This window comes from Neospora caninum, chromosome VIIa (assembly GCF_000208865.1).
Source record: "Neospora caninum Liverpool complete genome, chromosome VIIa".
Taxonomy (NCBI): domain Eukaryota; phylum Apicomplexa; class Conoidasida; order Eucoccidiorida; family Sarcocystidae; genus Neospora; species Neospora caninum.
The window spans coordinates 2,732,140-2,747,490 of record NC_018393.1 but is presented as its reverse complement, the minus strand read 5'-3'; the positions used below and the strand labels follow the sequence as shown (position 1 = coordinate 2,747,490).

Sequence of the window (15,351 nt, the reverse complement as noted above, 5' to 3'; positions counted from 1 at the left end):
ATCGCGCCGTCTCTGTCTTCTTGTTTTCTACGCTTGCTTTGCGCCTCCGAAGAACCTTGGTGGACACCTTGCCGAAAGTGTTCTTTCTCGATCTTCTCCTCCGGCCTGCCACGTTCTGATTCTCTCCTTTCTTCGCTTCAGATGCGTTCTCTTTCTTTGCTGACGTACGGTGCTTCGTTTGCTGCTTGTCGCGTCCTTTAGCCTCCGCCTCTTGTTCCGGTTTGCCTCTTCCTCCGCGCTCCCCTTTCCCCGGTCGTTTGCTGCTTTCGCTTTCCCCCGTCCGGTTGCCTCGAGAGTTCCTTCCTTCGTGCTCTCTTCTGTCTCGCCTCTCTTGCCTTTCCAGTGGTGCTGTCCCGCGCTCCCTCTTCCCCTCTGTCGTCCTTCACCGACGCGCCTCTTCGTCCCGTTCTCTCCCTCACGCTGCTGCCTTGTCTGGTCGCCCGTTTTTTTCTCAGGCGTCGTCGCTCTTCTCCTCATCTTCTTCTTCCACTGTGTGTCCGAGGACAGATCGGCAGCCCGCCGCGACCACGAGGAGTAGAGCGCGTCGCTTCCACGAAGCTCCATCGACACAAATCCTTCCCCTCCTTTTTTGGCTCCTCCATTGTCTCTTCCATTTTGTCTCCGCCATTTTGTCTCTGCTTTTGTCTACTCTTTCGCGCGTGGCGTTTCTCTCGTGACGCCTAACGTTTGCGCGGGACTTGCCTGCGGCCGGAGAAGCTCGGTAGGTTTGGGTCCAAGTTTCAGAAGGAACATTCGGGGAGTCCGACGCCGCCGGTTTGCTAGTGGTTCATTCTGGTGTCGGATACTGCATGCGGCTCCATGAGACCCAGACACTCAAGTTCTTTGTGAGTACTGTAATCCGTCCTCACCACGCAGTGCTCCGCTGTGAGTCAAGGCCTAGGAAAGGACGCAGGTCGCAGTGGGATAAAACGCGAAGCTGCGCCCTGACGAAAACCGGTCTGAAGCGAAGACTCGTCGCGTCCTCACGAGAGAGAGAACGGACGTGGATCGTTGTCTTTAGGGGCCATTCTCAAGGGCCGTCTTGCCCTCTTTTTGCGTCGGCCCCCCTCTAGTTTTTCTTTTCTCTTTGTTTCCTCTTTTGTTTTCTGCAGCTCAGACTCGCCGTCGCCCTCTTTTCCCTCCGCGCTCGCTTTCTCCTCCGTTTTTTGGCCCTAAACTCAGTTTCCTCGGGGGTTTCCGCTGACCCGACGCTGCTCTCTGCGGCCTTCTTCTTTTTTTTCTTCCTTGTCTTTCGTTTCTTCCCCCGCACCCCTCTTCACTTTCAGCCACTCGCAGGTTTCGGCCGCCTCTCCCTTCGTTTCTCTGCGCGGACAGCCTCGTTGCGATTCGACAAATGTCGGGATACGACACCGCGATCCAGGGCCGTCTGACCCTCAAGGGCAGAGCGCTTCCCTCGAACGAGAAGAAGAAGAAGAAGAAGCGCAAGAGAGAAGAAGATCAGGAAGAGTTCGAGGTGAAGCGGGAGAAGACCGAGACGGCGGAAGAGGAGCGAGGCGAGCAGAACGGCAAGGATCCGAGCGAAGCTGACGGAGCCGAGGGAGACCGGTCCCCCGTAGGCGACGAAGAAGGTAGGCGGCGGCGTTTTGCCCAGAGCGCGCAGGAAAAAACGCGGAAGAGAACTGACGAAGACTTGAAAAAAGTGGAGAAACACAGAGAGGAGCAGTCAAGGACGGATACGAAGGAGGGGAGGAAGTCACAGAAATACGAAGGTGGGGAACGAGAAGGCGAGAAAGACGCACCTCGGCCACCGTGACGAAGGGATTTTTCATCGGCCTGTTTGGGCTGTTCGTTCCATCCGGCCGAGGGGTTGTGTTCTCGAGGAGGGGGATCCCACGCGAGACTGCTTGATCGATGCGGTCGATCCGCGCTCGGTCAAGACGGCGAGACACTCTAAAGCGAAGCTGAAACAGAGAAGAGTCCGAAAACCGCGATGAGAAAAGGAAGGGGAGGGACGGCGTCGTCCTTGTCGCGTTCCGTTCTTTTTGTGCAGTCGACGAAGACTTGCTGCTGCTCGAGGAAGAACAGAATCCGAACTGGACGCCTGCGGAGAAAGCTTTTCGGCTGGCCCAGAAAAAGAGAGAGAAGGAGCGCGTGAACGAGAGACTGAAGTTGACGCATCGCCAGAGAATGGAGAAGCTCAATGCTCATCTCGCATCTCTCTCAGAACGTAGGTCCGAGTTTCTCTCCCGTCTTTGCATCTCTTCCTGCTCTCTCCCTCGTGTCGCTCCTCCTTTCTCCCTTCTCTTGACCTGTCTTTGAGAGAGACAGAGAGCGGCGTGCGGTTGTCCACAGAGACAAGACCGAGGGAGTTTGTTCTTTCTCGGCGACTCTCGAGTTTTACGGAGAGAACCCAGGTCGCCTTCACGAACTGCTCTTTTCGTATCCTTCCGCCTCTCCAGATTCTGCGGTTTCGCTTCGGCTGGTTCTGCCCCTCCGTCTGGGTTTGCAGCGGCTTTTCATATTGTCTGGTGGTGTGCAGGAGTTCCGCAGACGCTTTCTTCGCCGCGTTTTCGGTGCATGCATCGTTCGCCTGGTTTCCACTTCTGTCTGGGATTGCAGACTTCGACCAGCCGCGCGTCGGCCCAGGGTAGCGAGGCCATCGAAGAACGAAAAACGTTCGCTTGCCCTCTCGAGCTGCTCAGATTCGGCCTCGTGTCCGTCGTTTACTGCCACGCCTCCGTCGTTTTTCTTTTCGTCCTCGCATGCTCTCCAAGATTCCCTCTGTTCTCTCAGAGGAAAGAAGGCGAGAGGAACTGCATGCAACCCGAGAGGCTGGCTGTCAACTGCCTTTCTGCTCCGGATCGAAGGAAGACGAATACTTCGCCCGTCAAGGTCGCGTTTTTGCGATTTTCATTCGCCTGACCACTTGTCTCTACTGCAGACTCTCCCCTCTCCTCTGCTCTTATTCTTCACCACTCTCTGTTACGCCTCCCGGGAAAACACCTTCTTTCCTACCGCCGCATTTCCTTGATTCCCACCGTGTTTTGAAAATGTTTGAGGAGCTGTGGAGATCGTAGCGGGGGGGGGGGGGGGGGGCGTATAGGGCGAGGTCTTCTTTCGGTATGCTTCGTGCATTCGCGGACGCAGTGCGCGTAGTTCCAAGTCCCCCACTCCTTTAGACATCTACAAGTCAAAGTTTCGCGCTGGGACTGTGAGCCGTGAGATCGGGATCCTCGGATCGAGGCGAGTCACGCATGCAGCCGAGAATTCCCCGGTGCTTCTCGCGTAGACACGCAAGTCTTTCGCTTCTCCCGGCTTCTGAATAAGTGGCCAAGAAAAACCGTTTTCTGGCTCTTCACGCGCCGATAAAAATCGAAGCGCGGCAGCGGAGTTTCGAAAAGCCTGAACCCTGGCGTGTCGGCGCCCCCGGACCTCTAACGCTCTGCATCGAACGCCCGTCGAAGCCCACAAAAGGCGGCAAAGTGCTCTCCTGAGAGAATCTACCGAGTCAGATCTACTTTCACAGAAAGTTTTGCATGGAAACGCTCGTGCACACACCTGCACATACACCTCTGCTTTTGCGCCTTTTTCTGTTTTTCAACAGCTGTACTCTAGGGGAACCGCTGCGGAGGCACGAAAGGCCTGCAGACCCTCACGGCTGCTCGGTGGCCTTGCGTGGTTTCCAGCGAATGCATTTGCCTGAGAAGGCGACAGACATAGGAGGAGAAACAGCTGGTCTCAGGAACGCTCTGAGGACAACCTGCAACCCTTGCACGCTCCGGAGGAGAGCACGCCGAGGCGTTGTCTGAGAGCCTGCATGCAGTCCAAACGTCCGTCTCGCCTTGACGAAACAGGGACTCGAAGCCACACGACCAAAACCAACTCGTTTCGCAACGCAGAGACGCCCGGGCGACTGCAGTTCTGGTTTTCTCTTGCAGGCGGCGAAACACAGGTCCAGGGACGCATGCGATTACCCAAAACGACCAGTCATTCTAGATGTGTAAAATCGGGCTATCAAGGCGCTTTTCTATCACTACCGCCAAATCGATCGTTCACCTATATATGACATGTATATGTGTATGCCACATCCATATGTATCGTCAATATATTCACACATCACATATGCGTCGTATATAGTATCATAATATATATATATATATATATATATATATTGGATTGGATGGAGAAGGACGGGCTTAAAAAAACGTTACTTTGCATTTCTATATCCGTCCTCATGTCTGACCCCCCACACTTGATTGTGTACGGAATCCGACATCTTTAAATAAGTGAATATGGTCAACCGTTCAAATATCGCTTTACGCAGATCTAGCCAAAAAAAATGTGCACGCAAGTGACCTCCGCAAAACTGCATGCGGCGGCAGGGGCCGCGTAGATCCGGTCGCTGCCAGGGGTACACACAGGGAAGTTCTTTTCGCGTGTGTCCTCTAGTGCTGAAAAGTTTGCTGCGCTTTCTTGCTCTTTTTGCGTTTTGAAGAGCTCGTGGCGCTGGAAAAGGCGGTTTCGCGGGAGCGCATGTTCGTTCGCTTTTCGCATGCGGTTCCGGTGAAAATTTCACGCCTTCGCGCCGCATGCACTGTGTCGTGTGCACCACTGTGGCTGGGGTGGCTCGTGTGCAGCGTGACGAGCAGTCCGTTCTTCAACTTTTTATCTTTTCGTTGCTGGAACGGTCGAGAGTTGAAACAGGGCGCGAGAGTTTGGTCTCTTTTTTCTTCCCTCTCCCTCGCTGTTCGAGGCGAAGCACCCTGTCTCTCTGCACAGCCCGCGAACCGCAGAGACACTGCGCTTCTCGGCCCCGTTGGGAGTTCCAGCTGTCGCGTCGCTTTCTTCTTCGCAGCGTCGCTTCTTCCGCCTCTGCGCCTGTCTCTTCCCAATCACTCGCAACCTCTTCCTCTCCTGCGCAGCACGATGGCGCCCAACTCGCCCCAGGTGTCTCCGCCGTCTCCAGCGGGGCCGTCTTCGTCGCGCGAACCGCCCGCGTCTGACGTTCCGTCTTCTTTGTTTTCTTCCGCCTGCTCGCCGTCGCATTTCTCTCTCTCGAGTCCCTCTTCTTCTCCGTTCGCCGCGTCTCCCCCTTCTGCCGCATTCGCCTCTGCCCGGTTCGGCGGCTCTTGCGTTGAGGATTATTGGTGGCGCGAAAAAAGTAAAGCGGCCGCCACGAGCCTCATCGTCGACCGCGCGACCTCGACAGACCCCAGCGAGGAAAGCGACTTCTCTTACTCGCTCCCTGCCTCCTCGGTCTCTGCTGGCTTCTCTCACTCTTCGCTTTTGTCTTTCCTCTCTGGTCTCTTCGTAGCTTGTACGCGTGCAGTCTTCTCCGGCGGGCGAAATCCTTCCGGCTGTCTCAAGCCCCGCGCGGAGTCCTCGTTCTCGTCGCCTCGCCGTCTCTTTGCTCTCCAGCTCCTCTCTCTTCTGCTACCCGTTGCGTTCGCCCCCGCATGGCCCGGCTCGTCTTTGCTCGGTTTCTCTCCGTTCGCCGAGGCTGCAAACTACCGTTTCGACACACTGGAAATTGCGCATCGGTCGCCCGACCTACACCATCCGCTGCCTTACCCCTTCGACGCCACTGCGTGCAGCTTAGCTTCGCTGAGGCGACTGGGAGAGCGGCTGCGGGACACCATGAAACAGAAGGCTCGCCACGTCTGGCGGAGGGGCGAGGAGAGTTCGGAGACTCTCGAGAAGGCTATGAAGACCGGAGTCGTGATTCACAAAGTAAGATGACCCTGGAGCCCGTTTCGCAGTCTCCTTGGCCCCCCGCAGGAACCGCAGGCGAGACAGAGCGAACACGGAGAAAGTTGCATCGTGACATTGGGCACGAGAAAACGACGTCCTTCACGAGGCATGCAGAGTGTTTTCCCCTTTTCGCCGCTTGCGAGTGATTACCCTTCCCCGCGACCGAGAATTGGTCTTCGATGTACTCTTCCCCCCTTTTCGACAGTTTGCAACCCTCGCGCCCACTTTGGGTCGGGATGCCTAACGCATACCGCGATTTCGCACGAGACACAACGTGAAATCAACGTGGTTTTTCGCGCTTTCGCAATTTTGGCCTCGTTGTTTCTCTCAAGTGACTCCTGGACGCGCGCGCTTGACTCCGGTCTCCGTTTCTTGTCTTCCTCTTCCTGCAGCTGGAGAGACGCCTCGACATGAAGCGCCAAGTGAAGGTGACCGTGAAGGCAACGCTGGTGAACCACGGATCCGCTCCCGTTGAAAACCTCACTTTTCTTCTCCCCTTTCATGAGGCTGTGCAGGTGCGCGTGAACACCAAAGACCACACAAAAAAAGGAAGAAGGAAAGAGAAGGGAACAGAAGGAGACACGAAGACAGGACGCCGGGGATAAGAAAGGTAAAACGGAAGATGGGAGGATCTTGCGGGGGAGCATGCCTCCAGGAACCGGAACGTCCGAATCTGCTTCCTCGACTGCTTGCTTCATTTTGGGTTGCATGCATGTCTCGCCAGCATCGCGGTTCTCTCTCCGGACCTCTTCCGCTTTTCTTCGCGCTTTTCTTTGCAGGTCGGCTGGTTGGCTGCTTCGCAGGGAGGTAAACCCGTCTCCTTTGACGCCGTCTCGGAGCGCCCGCGCATTTCCTCGTTCTCACCTCACTCCACTTCTTCTCTCTCCCACGACGCACTTCTCGTGGAAGAAATCGATCACGTTCTGCAACGTGCCGCAGGCTTAGCGCCCGATTCCCTTTCAGGAGAGAGCGGCAGCGCGCGAGACCCAAGCGGCGAGGAAAAGAGAGAAGAGGGGAACGATGTGTGCCCGCCTCTCCTCTTGAATCTGAAACTCCGGAAGCGACTGGAGCCGCAAGGCAAAACATATGTCGAGATCTCCTATATCTTAGGTGAGGAATAGGGAGAGAGAAAACAGTAAGATTAAGAGAGAAAGAATGGTGAGCGAGACAAAGATGCAGAGTGAGAGGAGAGCAACGGATTTTTCAGAAGTATCTCACCGTAGGCTTCGGATCTCCGGTTTGTGTCTCGAGTTTACCTCTCCACGTGTTCCGCCGGTTTTCTCTGCTTTTCGTCAGGTCGCGCGTACCGCCCTGTGCCCCGAGCGGTGCCTTTGGCCGCAGTCCAGTCGGTCCTTTTCGCCTCCACTTCCGCGTGGCCGTCGCCGTACCCTGCCCCACACGGATGTTCGACAGCTGTTGCCTTGGCTCCTGGCGTTTCTTTCGGGACTGCTGGAGCGGACCGAATCATTCGAACAGTAAGGAAAGACTCGACAGCGGGTGTGCGCTCCGGCGGCGAATCCATTCCGTTTGCGTCTTGCCTGTCTCTCTGTGTCGGCTTCATCGGAGATGAGTTCCAGCCAACGAAACCACGTTAGCGGTTTCTCTCTCTGCCGCGTATAGATGTCTTTAGGCGTTTCGCGTTCTCGGCCTTTCCTTCACTCTCACATCTGAGACCGCCTCGCGACACTGGGACGTGCGCGCGCGCCTGTCGGGTGCTTTCTCCTGTTTCCGCCCGCGCGCATGGCTGCGTCTCACGTTTCCATTTCGATTTCGCAGTACGGCTTTGAGCAAGAGGCGCCACCCGACGGCCCGTGGGTGACCCGCGCTCCTGGCCCCATTCTCCCCTTTGCGATGAGCGCTCCGTTCGTGCTCCACATGCCTCTGCCGATGCATTTGGGTTACTTCCTCTCGGCGGAGCGCTTCGTCGAGGTTTCGCACTTTGGCAACATCTTCTTTCACGAGTGGTTTCGCCTCCACAACGACGCGGCGAAGTTCGAAGTACGGACGCGCGACACACAAGATTCGGTGACAACGTGACGTAGATCCACCCTCGATTCAAGTCTCCTTGCCGTCCCGTCTTGGCCCCCTCGGGCGCTAACCTGCCGACACGAAGGACGCTTCTCTCTCGTATGCGCCTCGCACGCGCAGGCGATATTATCGGAGCGTATATCTCCACAGATCAATATACATATCAATATACATACATACATATACTTATATAGAGATGTACATATATTTATATAGAGATGTACATATACTTATATACATGTACATATACTTATATACATATCCATATATTTATATATGTACATTTGCATACTGGTGGTTCGTGGATGTTGGTTTGGGTTTTTTCAGGGCTCCTACGACGCCATCACAGCCGCAGCTCTGCAAGGCATTCAGCCTGGAGCTCCACGCTTTTCGCGGTTCATGAAGCGCGACGGGGTGAACGAGCCGCGAGAGCCTCCGCCGTCTCACCTGCTGAGCCACCTTGTCGCTGCGCTGCCGAAGCGGGCTTTCGCCCTCGAGGTTTTCGACAAAATTGGAAACATCTCCTCCACGCGGGCTGCGCGGGTTGGACCTGAAGCCAGCCCGATCTACACGGAACTCGAGGTCAGCAAAGGCCAGATAGAGGCAGGCGAACGGACGAGCGGAAATTTTGGGAGAAACGGGGAGCGAGAAACAGCGACAGGCACGCCTGACGCAGCTGGTCTCACCCTCAGAAGGCGAACACGACCAAAACTGCGTCACGTGCGGTCGCGGGGAGAGAGACAGAGAGAGAAACGGGGCGAGGGAGAGAGAGAAAGGGAGAGACAGCGAGAGAACAAGAGATATGGAACGCGTGGCAACGGGGGGGGGCGGTGAACGGATCGCCGAGAAGGGGCCGGAGCAGATGTTTCATCGGTTTTCTGTTTTCTCCTTTGTTTCTCTGCGGCTCAGCTGTATCCACGCTTTCCGCTTTTCGGAGGCTGGAACACAGACTTCCAAATTCAGTACAATCTGCCTGCGCGGGCGGTTGTGGTCAAGCATGCAGATGCGCATCGCTACACCCTCAATTTAACTCTCGCTCCGCCGTTCAGGGATATTTATACCGAAGATGTCTTCCTCAACATTGCCCTTCCCTCAGGTAGGCAACCTTCTGCTTCAACTCAACAGCTCCACTGCTGCCTCATCTTCTGAACCGACTTCTCTACACCCTTTTGCATGCGTCGTGAACAACGAGTTCTATTTCGACTGTTCTGTAGACAGGTGCCCGTCTGTGTGCACAGTACACATCCATAAGGGATTTGCAGAGAGCCGCCCTTACTCTGTCTCTTCTCGAGATGCTTAGGACAACGGCGGTCGAGAATACGCCTCTCTCCATACCTGAGAAAGGCGGCGTTGCGCGTAGCAGAATCGCCAAGGGTTACAATCATATATATATATATATATATATATATATGTACAGATATATGTACAGATATAAGGATACTGTTCTGGCGCATGTTGCACTCTGTCTCGGTAGGTTGAGGAAACAAGGCGGTGCTCTCTGAGTGTGGCTCCTTTTCTCTTCTCTCTCTTTCTTGCTCCGAGCTCCCCCAAATAGTGCTCTGCCTACGAAGAAAAACATGGCCTACACCAACCAAGCATGCACAGAATTTTCTCGCTCTCTCGATATATATATATATATATATATGAGACAGGTTCGATTCAGACAGGAGTGTGATGACGGGCAAGAGGCCCTCTGATCTTCGAAGAATTCATATAGATGCTGTTTACAGATGCATTTGTTTCCCTAACATATATATATATATATATATTATGTATATTTATATATATGTAGATAGGTGGACACCTGTAGGTGTGAACGCAGGCATGTTTGGACCGATGAGCGGCATTCACGTGTTTGGGTTTCGAGGCAAGTGTGTCGGCGTGGTCGTGAAGACGTGAGCATATGCGCCGTTTGTATTTTCGATTTTTTAGTTCCAAAGACGTTCTGTGCCCCGGCGCGATGTCCTTCAGGTGCTCAGAACATCAGCGTCGCGTCTCCGCGCAGGGTTGAGTGGGAGGCGACGGAGACGCTCCATTCCTGGCTCGATGTCTTCACTTCGCGGCCGCTGCTGAAACTGCATTTCCCTTCCTCGTTTGTTCCCGACCGCTACATTCTTCAGCACAAAGTCCAGGTCTCCTACGACTACCCGCCGTTCCTCGCAGTCGAGATCTTCAAACAGCTGCAAATTTGCCTCCTCATCTTCCTCGTCTTCCTGCTCGCGATTCTCCTGCAGAGACTCAGACTCCGGTGAGACCCAGGCAGAGACAAAGCATGCAGCCACACACGTGCCCAACAAACGCAAGCGCATCTGGCGTGCCATCGCAACAGAAACAAACATAACCATATCTGTGCATATATATTTATATGCACGCATATATATTTATATATATATATATATATATATATACCTGGCGCCATGCACGATTGCGGCATAGAACAGGAAGGGAGACGCAAGTACCTACATATATATATATATATATATATATATATATATATGATATATATATATATATATATATATATATACGCATTGGCACATACGTTGGTAGGACGAAATGTAGATATATGCAGAGTTGTCTTGGCGAATCGAAATGCGTAAGAACAGCATCCCTTTACACCTGGGTTCCGGGGCTGCGTGTGTCAACGCCTGGAGAGACACTCCTTCATACAGCCCCCGCATATATATATATATATATATATATATATATATATATGGTCTAAAAATATATATCGGGGCATCGGAGGATGCATTGGTTTACTCTGGAGATACACAACTAACATGCGCGTGTGGCAATGTCGATTGGTGCCTTTCATAGTCATACATATACACATACAACCATATGTCGATGCGGTAAACAAAAACGTATTCGCTGTCCACACGCGGCTGTATGTATGTATATATATAGGTATATATATATAGGTATATATGGTCATGAACATATATGACGGGTTGTCGCAGTGGTCAATGAATCCTTTTTTGTTTACAGAATCGCGTCTCCGAGCGAAAAAGAGGAGCAGGAAACGGAGGACACGGCCCTGTCGGTCATGCACCACCTGCTCGAGGTCTTTGAAGAAATTTCGCAGAGATCAGGTACGTGGGATAGGCCAGATTCATCCTGTGGAGCGTAATTGCCTGCTCACATCTACACGCGCGTGCATTTATGCGTGTAGATGTTCGAACGCTAGATACAAAGTGTACATTTTCCATTCGTTTCTGCATGCAGTATTCTTTCTCCGTGTAGTTCCGCAACGACTGAAATATGCAGATGTGCAATTGACGAGTGGATCAGGTAGAGGTCTACAGACCGGGTGGATACCGACGGGCGCAGGGAGGCGTCGGCAGGTGACGGATGCAGTCGTGGACGGGAAGACGCATGCAGCGAATACGAGAGAATGCAAGTGGGCGAGGCGATTCGGGTTCTGTAGTCGTTTGTGCATGTTTCTTCATCTGTGCGATGCATGATTCGTTCTGCCGTGTTTTCTTCTAACTGTCTCTCCCTCGACCACGCTGGCCGTTCCTCTACCCTGCGACTGTCACTGCGGCGAGAGTTGTACATGTCGTCATTTCGACTTCTCCAACTCGAGCGGACCCGATAGGTGCGCATTTTCACCCCACCTATTGTCCCACTTGCAGTCTGTGGAGATGCCTGTGGCGTGCGGGCATGCAATTCTCTCCCGACGTTCTCTTGTGGGTTCTTCCTCCTTTGACTCCCCAGCCGCCCTCTCCATACCCCCAGCTGGTGTTTCTGTGGAGGCTACTGCGTTCACAGGTCATCTGGGTGTTGCCGAGTTCGTATGCGCGTATGCAAAAAAGTACTCCAACGAAATATCTGACGAAACGAACGGGACTGTTTCCCTGCGTGTGTACAGACGACCTCATTGAGGCAATGCGATATCTCGCTGCTTCACCTTCTTCGCTTCAGCAGGCGAAGGCTTCGGACCTTCTGTCGCAGTGGAAAACTCGTCTGGATCGCGCGTCCAAAGCTATTGACAAGAATCTAGATCTGTTGGGCAAGGAACAGCAAGACCGGTTCTTCCCCGGCCTGCGACATTGCTTCCAGGTGTACGGACGCGACGTTGAGGGCCTCGCCAACTGTTTGAGAGATCAGGAAGCAGTAAGAGATGCATAGAACTCGCCACCGCTGCATACGAATCGCGACCGCTTCTCGGTTGAGACCACACGAACGCGTCCGGTCGTCTCCCTCGTTTACCAAGGGCACTGCGTGACTCCCCTTGGCAAAACACCTCCCGCGGATGCTTCAACATGTGTGGCTGCGTCACTTCCTGCGTGGCTCAAGCTCGCGCCTCAAGCGCGAAACAGGCCGCAACCCTTTCTGATCTGTGGGGCTGCCAAGTACTTTCTTCGTGAACATGCAAGCGCCGTTCGTAAACAGCGTTTCTCAGGAAAGCCCTACACACATGGCCTCGCCGTTGGGCGTCGAACAAGGGGGAACCGTCTCGGGTTTTCTTCTCTCGGCATTCCAAGCGACGCCGACAGTGTACTGCTGAAGACAGCGAAAAGTGTTGTGTATACTCTGACACATGGAGGTGGGCTACTACGATCAGCCTGCACTGAAGTGAGTTTAGGTTCTTGCTCTTTGAACCAGTGCTAGGGCCGCCCTTGCGGAGAGTCGGCGTCGCCTGTTTCTTTATCGAACGCACTGCCCAGAGATCGCCGAGACGCATCTACGCAACGTCCGGGCGTCTCTCGTTTCCTCGCTCGTTCTTTTCGAATCTGCCGTCGTGCATCTGCCGCACACGACCGGCGGGCGTGCATCTGTCTGTGGTCTCTCACTCGCCGTGTCCTCAGCTGGATTTGTTTTTCGTCTCAGGACGTGCGCAGAGTCGCCATCGCGCAGGCAAGAGCAGACTTGGTTGCCTCGGAGCTTTTGCAGCACATCAAACACCCCGAGCGGCAACGGCAGGCGATCGTTGAGAGCGCCGATCTTTCGGCGTTGCGAGAACGCCGCGAAATCAAGAAAGAAAATTAAACGAGCGAGGGCGTAGGGTAGCCTGGCATCCATTGTGTTACCCACCGGAAGCGGGAAAGATGTTTTATGTAACACCACGTGAAGGAGACGTCCGATATCGACCTGCGTGGTTTGTTGTAAAGGAGGAAGAAAATAGATAAAGCGAGAACAAGAAAATACAACGCGGTAGAGAAACGGACTCTGTAGTCCATGCACATATTTATCTCTCATTTTTGCGTATATATATGCGTATAACTATATAGACATATGTAAATGTTTCTATACATATATATATTTTTTTTCACGCAAAGGAGTATCCGCCGACGAGCCTGTGATTCTCTTCATCCCACGGCGCTGCGCCGGCCGTCTGTGGTCCGTGGAAGCGTGGAAAGAGAGGAAGAGGCATGCAGGCGTCGAAGCCAACTTTCCGAGAGAGAACCAATGCAGAATGTCAGAAAAAGAGGTATCTTGCAAAGCGAGTAGAGCCAGAAAGAAAAGGTCATGTCGACCCTGGTCGCAGCCCCATCTTGAATACGATACACACATCCCTTTTGGTTCCCCGCATTACAAGGCGTGGACAAGGGAGAGAAACAATTACGGCCTGTGTGGTGTTTCTCGCCTGTGTACGAAACGCGCAAATGGACGTATATATATATATATATATATATATATATATATATGCATGTATATGTGTATGTACATGGGTTTACATATATATATATATATATATATATATATCAACCGACGGGAGTGGGGTTGTCCATACAGAGACAGGAACACCTATGCGTAGTTGTCTACGCAACTATATAAACATTTCCTCTTCCGGTCTTGCATGAAACACGACACTAAAAACTAGCTGAATCTCCAATTATCGGTATAAACGCCAAGTATGTGTAGATATGCACATATAAACATGAATCTATCTATATATATGTACATATTTATAGCTCTGTGCTGAGAATGAACAAATGGGGATCCACCCAGTTGCAGAGAGCTACGTTCCGCACTTTTTCGAAAAGTTGTCCGGCACTCGAAGCGAAGGCAGGGATGGCTGAAGGTCAGACACGCGATGTGATGCCTTGGCGGCCGTCTCCTATTTTGGTTTCGCTTACCGACGCCGCAACCAGCCGGCAAGGCTTTTTGCGCTGTTTTTCTTCCTGTCACCATGCCAGAAACAGAGGTTCAACTAGGCAGAAGAGCAGGCATCTTCAGTCTTGAGGCCTCTCTGGTTTGTCTGCAAGAAGGAAGAGCAGGAAGTGAGATACCAACGGACTGGTCTGTGGTGAGAAGAGAGACACTATTCTGCGACGTGGCGCTTCCACTGTGCTTCCGACAGGTGCGCAGCCGCACCGTACATGATCATCCCTGGAGTCGCAATGCTTTTTGAACTCCAGTGCAGGACGAATCTCTTAAAACGATGCGTCCACTGCCGGCGTAAACGCGACGAGTGGCGTTTCGGTTCGCAGAGAGCTTGATCCAAAGAGTGCTAAAAGACCTTGAAATTCGAGACGGACTCCCCCCACCACACAGCGGACTCCAATAGATATATGTCTGTGCACATTTATTCATTTGTACAACTCTAGGTGCACATATTTGTATAGATTTGGTTTTCGCAAATAAACCGTGAACGGCTGCATGTATTTCGCGATTCCTTGGGGCGTTGTGCAAAGCCTGTCGTTTCGGGCGCAAGTGGAAGGGACCTCGAAGGAAATCGCAGCTTTGCCGAGCTGTCTTTCCTCTGAAGGTTTTGCCTGCCGGAAGCCGCGGGGTGCGCGCACCGCCGTGACGTTTTGCTGATCGGTTTCTCTCAGCTTCGCAAATGCATGTGCATCTGAATTTTCAGCTCTTCCTGGGTGGAGTTTGAGATTCTTGCCGATATCGCTACGGACATGCAGGGGGCCTGTGCCGTTGCCTTAGCACCATCTCAGTTCTAAGGAAAAGTATCCGTTCCGTCCCCCTCAGAGAGCTCCCACAGCCACGCGCGTGGTTTTGCATGTGTCGGCGACAGGAGAGCCCGTCTTTTTCTATTCCTTTTGCGGAAACAGAAGAGAGGCAGCCTGCAGAGCGACGCCGAAAGGCGACTTTGAGGGAACCCTTCCATTCTTTAAATTCCCACAAGACACTAGCACGTCCCGTGGAAATCTGTGCCTCCGCGCGATAGACATGACAAATACCGCACCCGTCAGTTGGAAGAGCAGGTGCGAACACTCCACAATCCGAAGACTGGAATCTGAAAAAACTGAAGCGAGATAAAAACGCGACGGCGCCACGTAGTGCAGAAAAGTGACAAAATCGAGATGGGGGTAAAACGTGGATTCTGCCGGATTTAGAATACAGCGCAGCGGCTCGAATGCGACGAAGGAACAGTCGCTTTTTCTCCCTGGTCCTGCGCCTTCCACACCTTTCCGCTCTGGACTGTGTCCCTTGCTCCCGCCTTCTCTGCAGGCCGGAACTCCTCCCGCCTCGCCCACTCCGTCTCCTCCCTGCCTCTTTGTCTCTTTGTCACTGCCGCTCTTGTGAGCACGTTCTGTCGTAGCTGGTCCAGTTTCGCTCAGCTCTTCGCACCACACAAAGAGCCTCGGTGGGATTTTGACGCTTCGCCGTTTCCTCCGACGCCACCGTGGGTTTCGGGTCCTCTAT

General features: G+C 53.2%; 1 protein-coding gene across 1 annotated transcript; it reads left to right on the top strand.

The window, feature by feature from the left end:
- Positions 1-1,354: 1,354 nt before the first annotated feature.
- Positions 1,355-12,732, top strand: NCLIV_022370 (Ribophorin I, related; the record flags this gene model as incomplete). Its single annotated transcript, XM_003882431.1, has 13 exons — positions 1,355-1,589; positions 2,012-2,188; positions 4,817-5,691; positions 6,105-6,227; positions 6,492-6,822; positions 7,009-7,187; positions 7,489-7,710; positions 8,068-8,322; positions 8,650-8,836; positions 9,673-9,988; positions 10,729-10,832; positions 11,612-11,856; positions 12,574-12,732. The coding sequence occupies 13 exons, from the start codon at positions 1,355-1,357 to the stop codon at positions 12,730-12,732; spliced, it is 3,408 nt and encodes a 1,135-aa protein (XP_003882480.1).
- Positions 12,733-15,351: the final 2,619 nt, after the last annotated feature.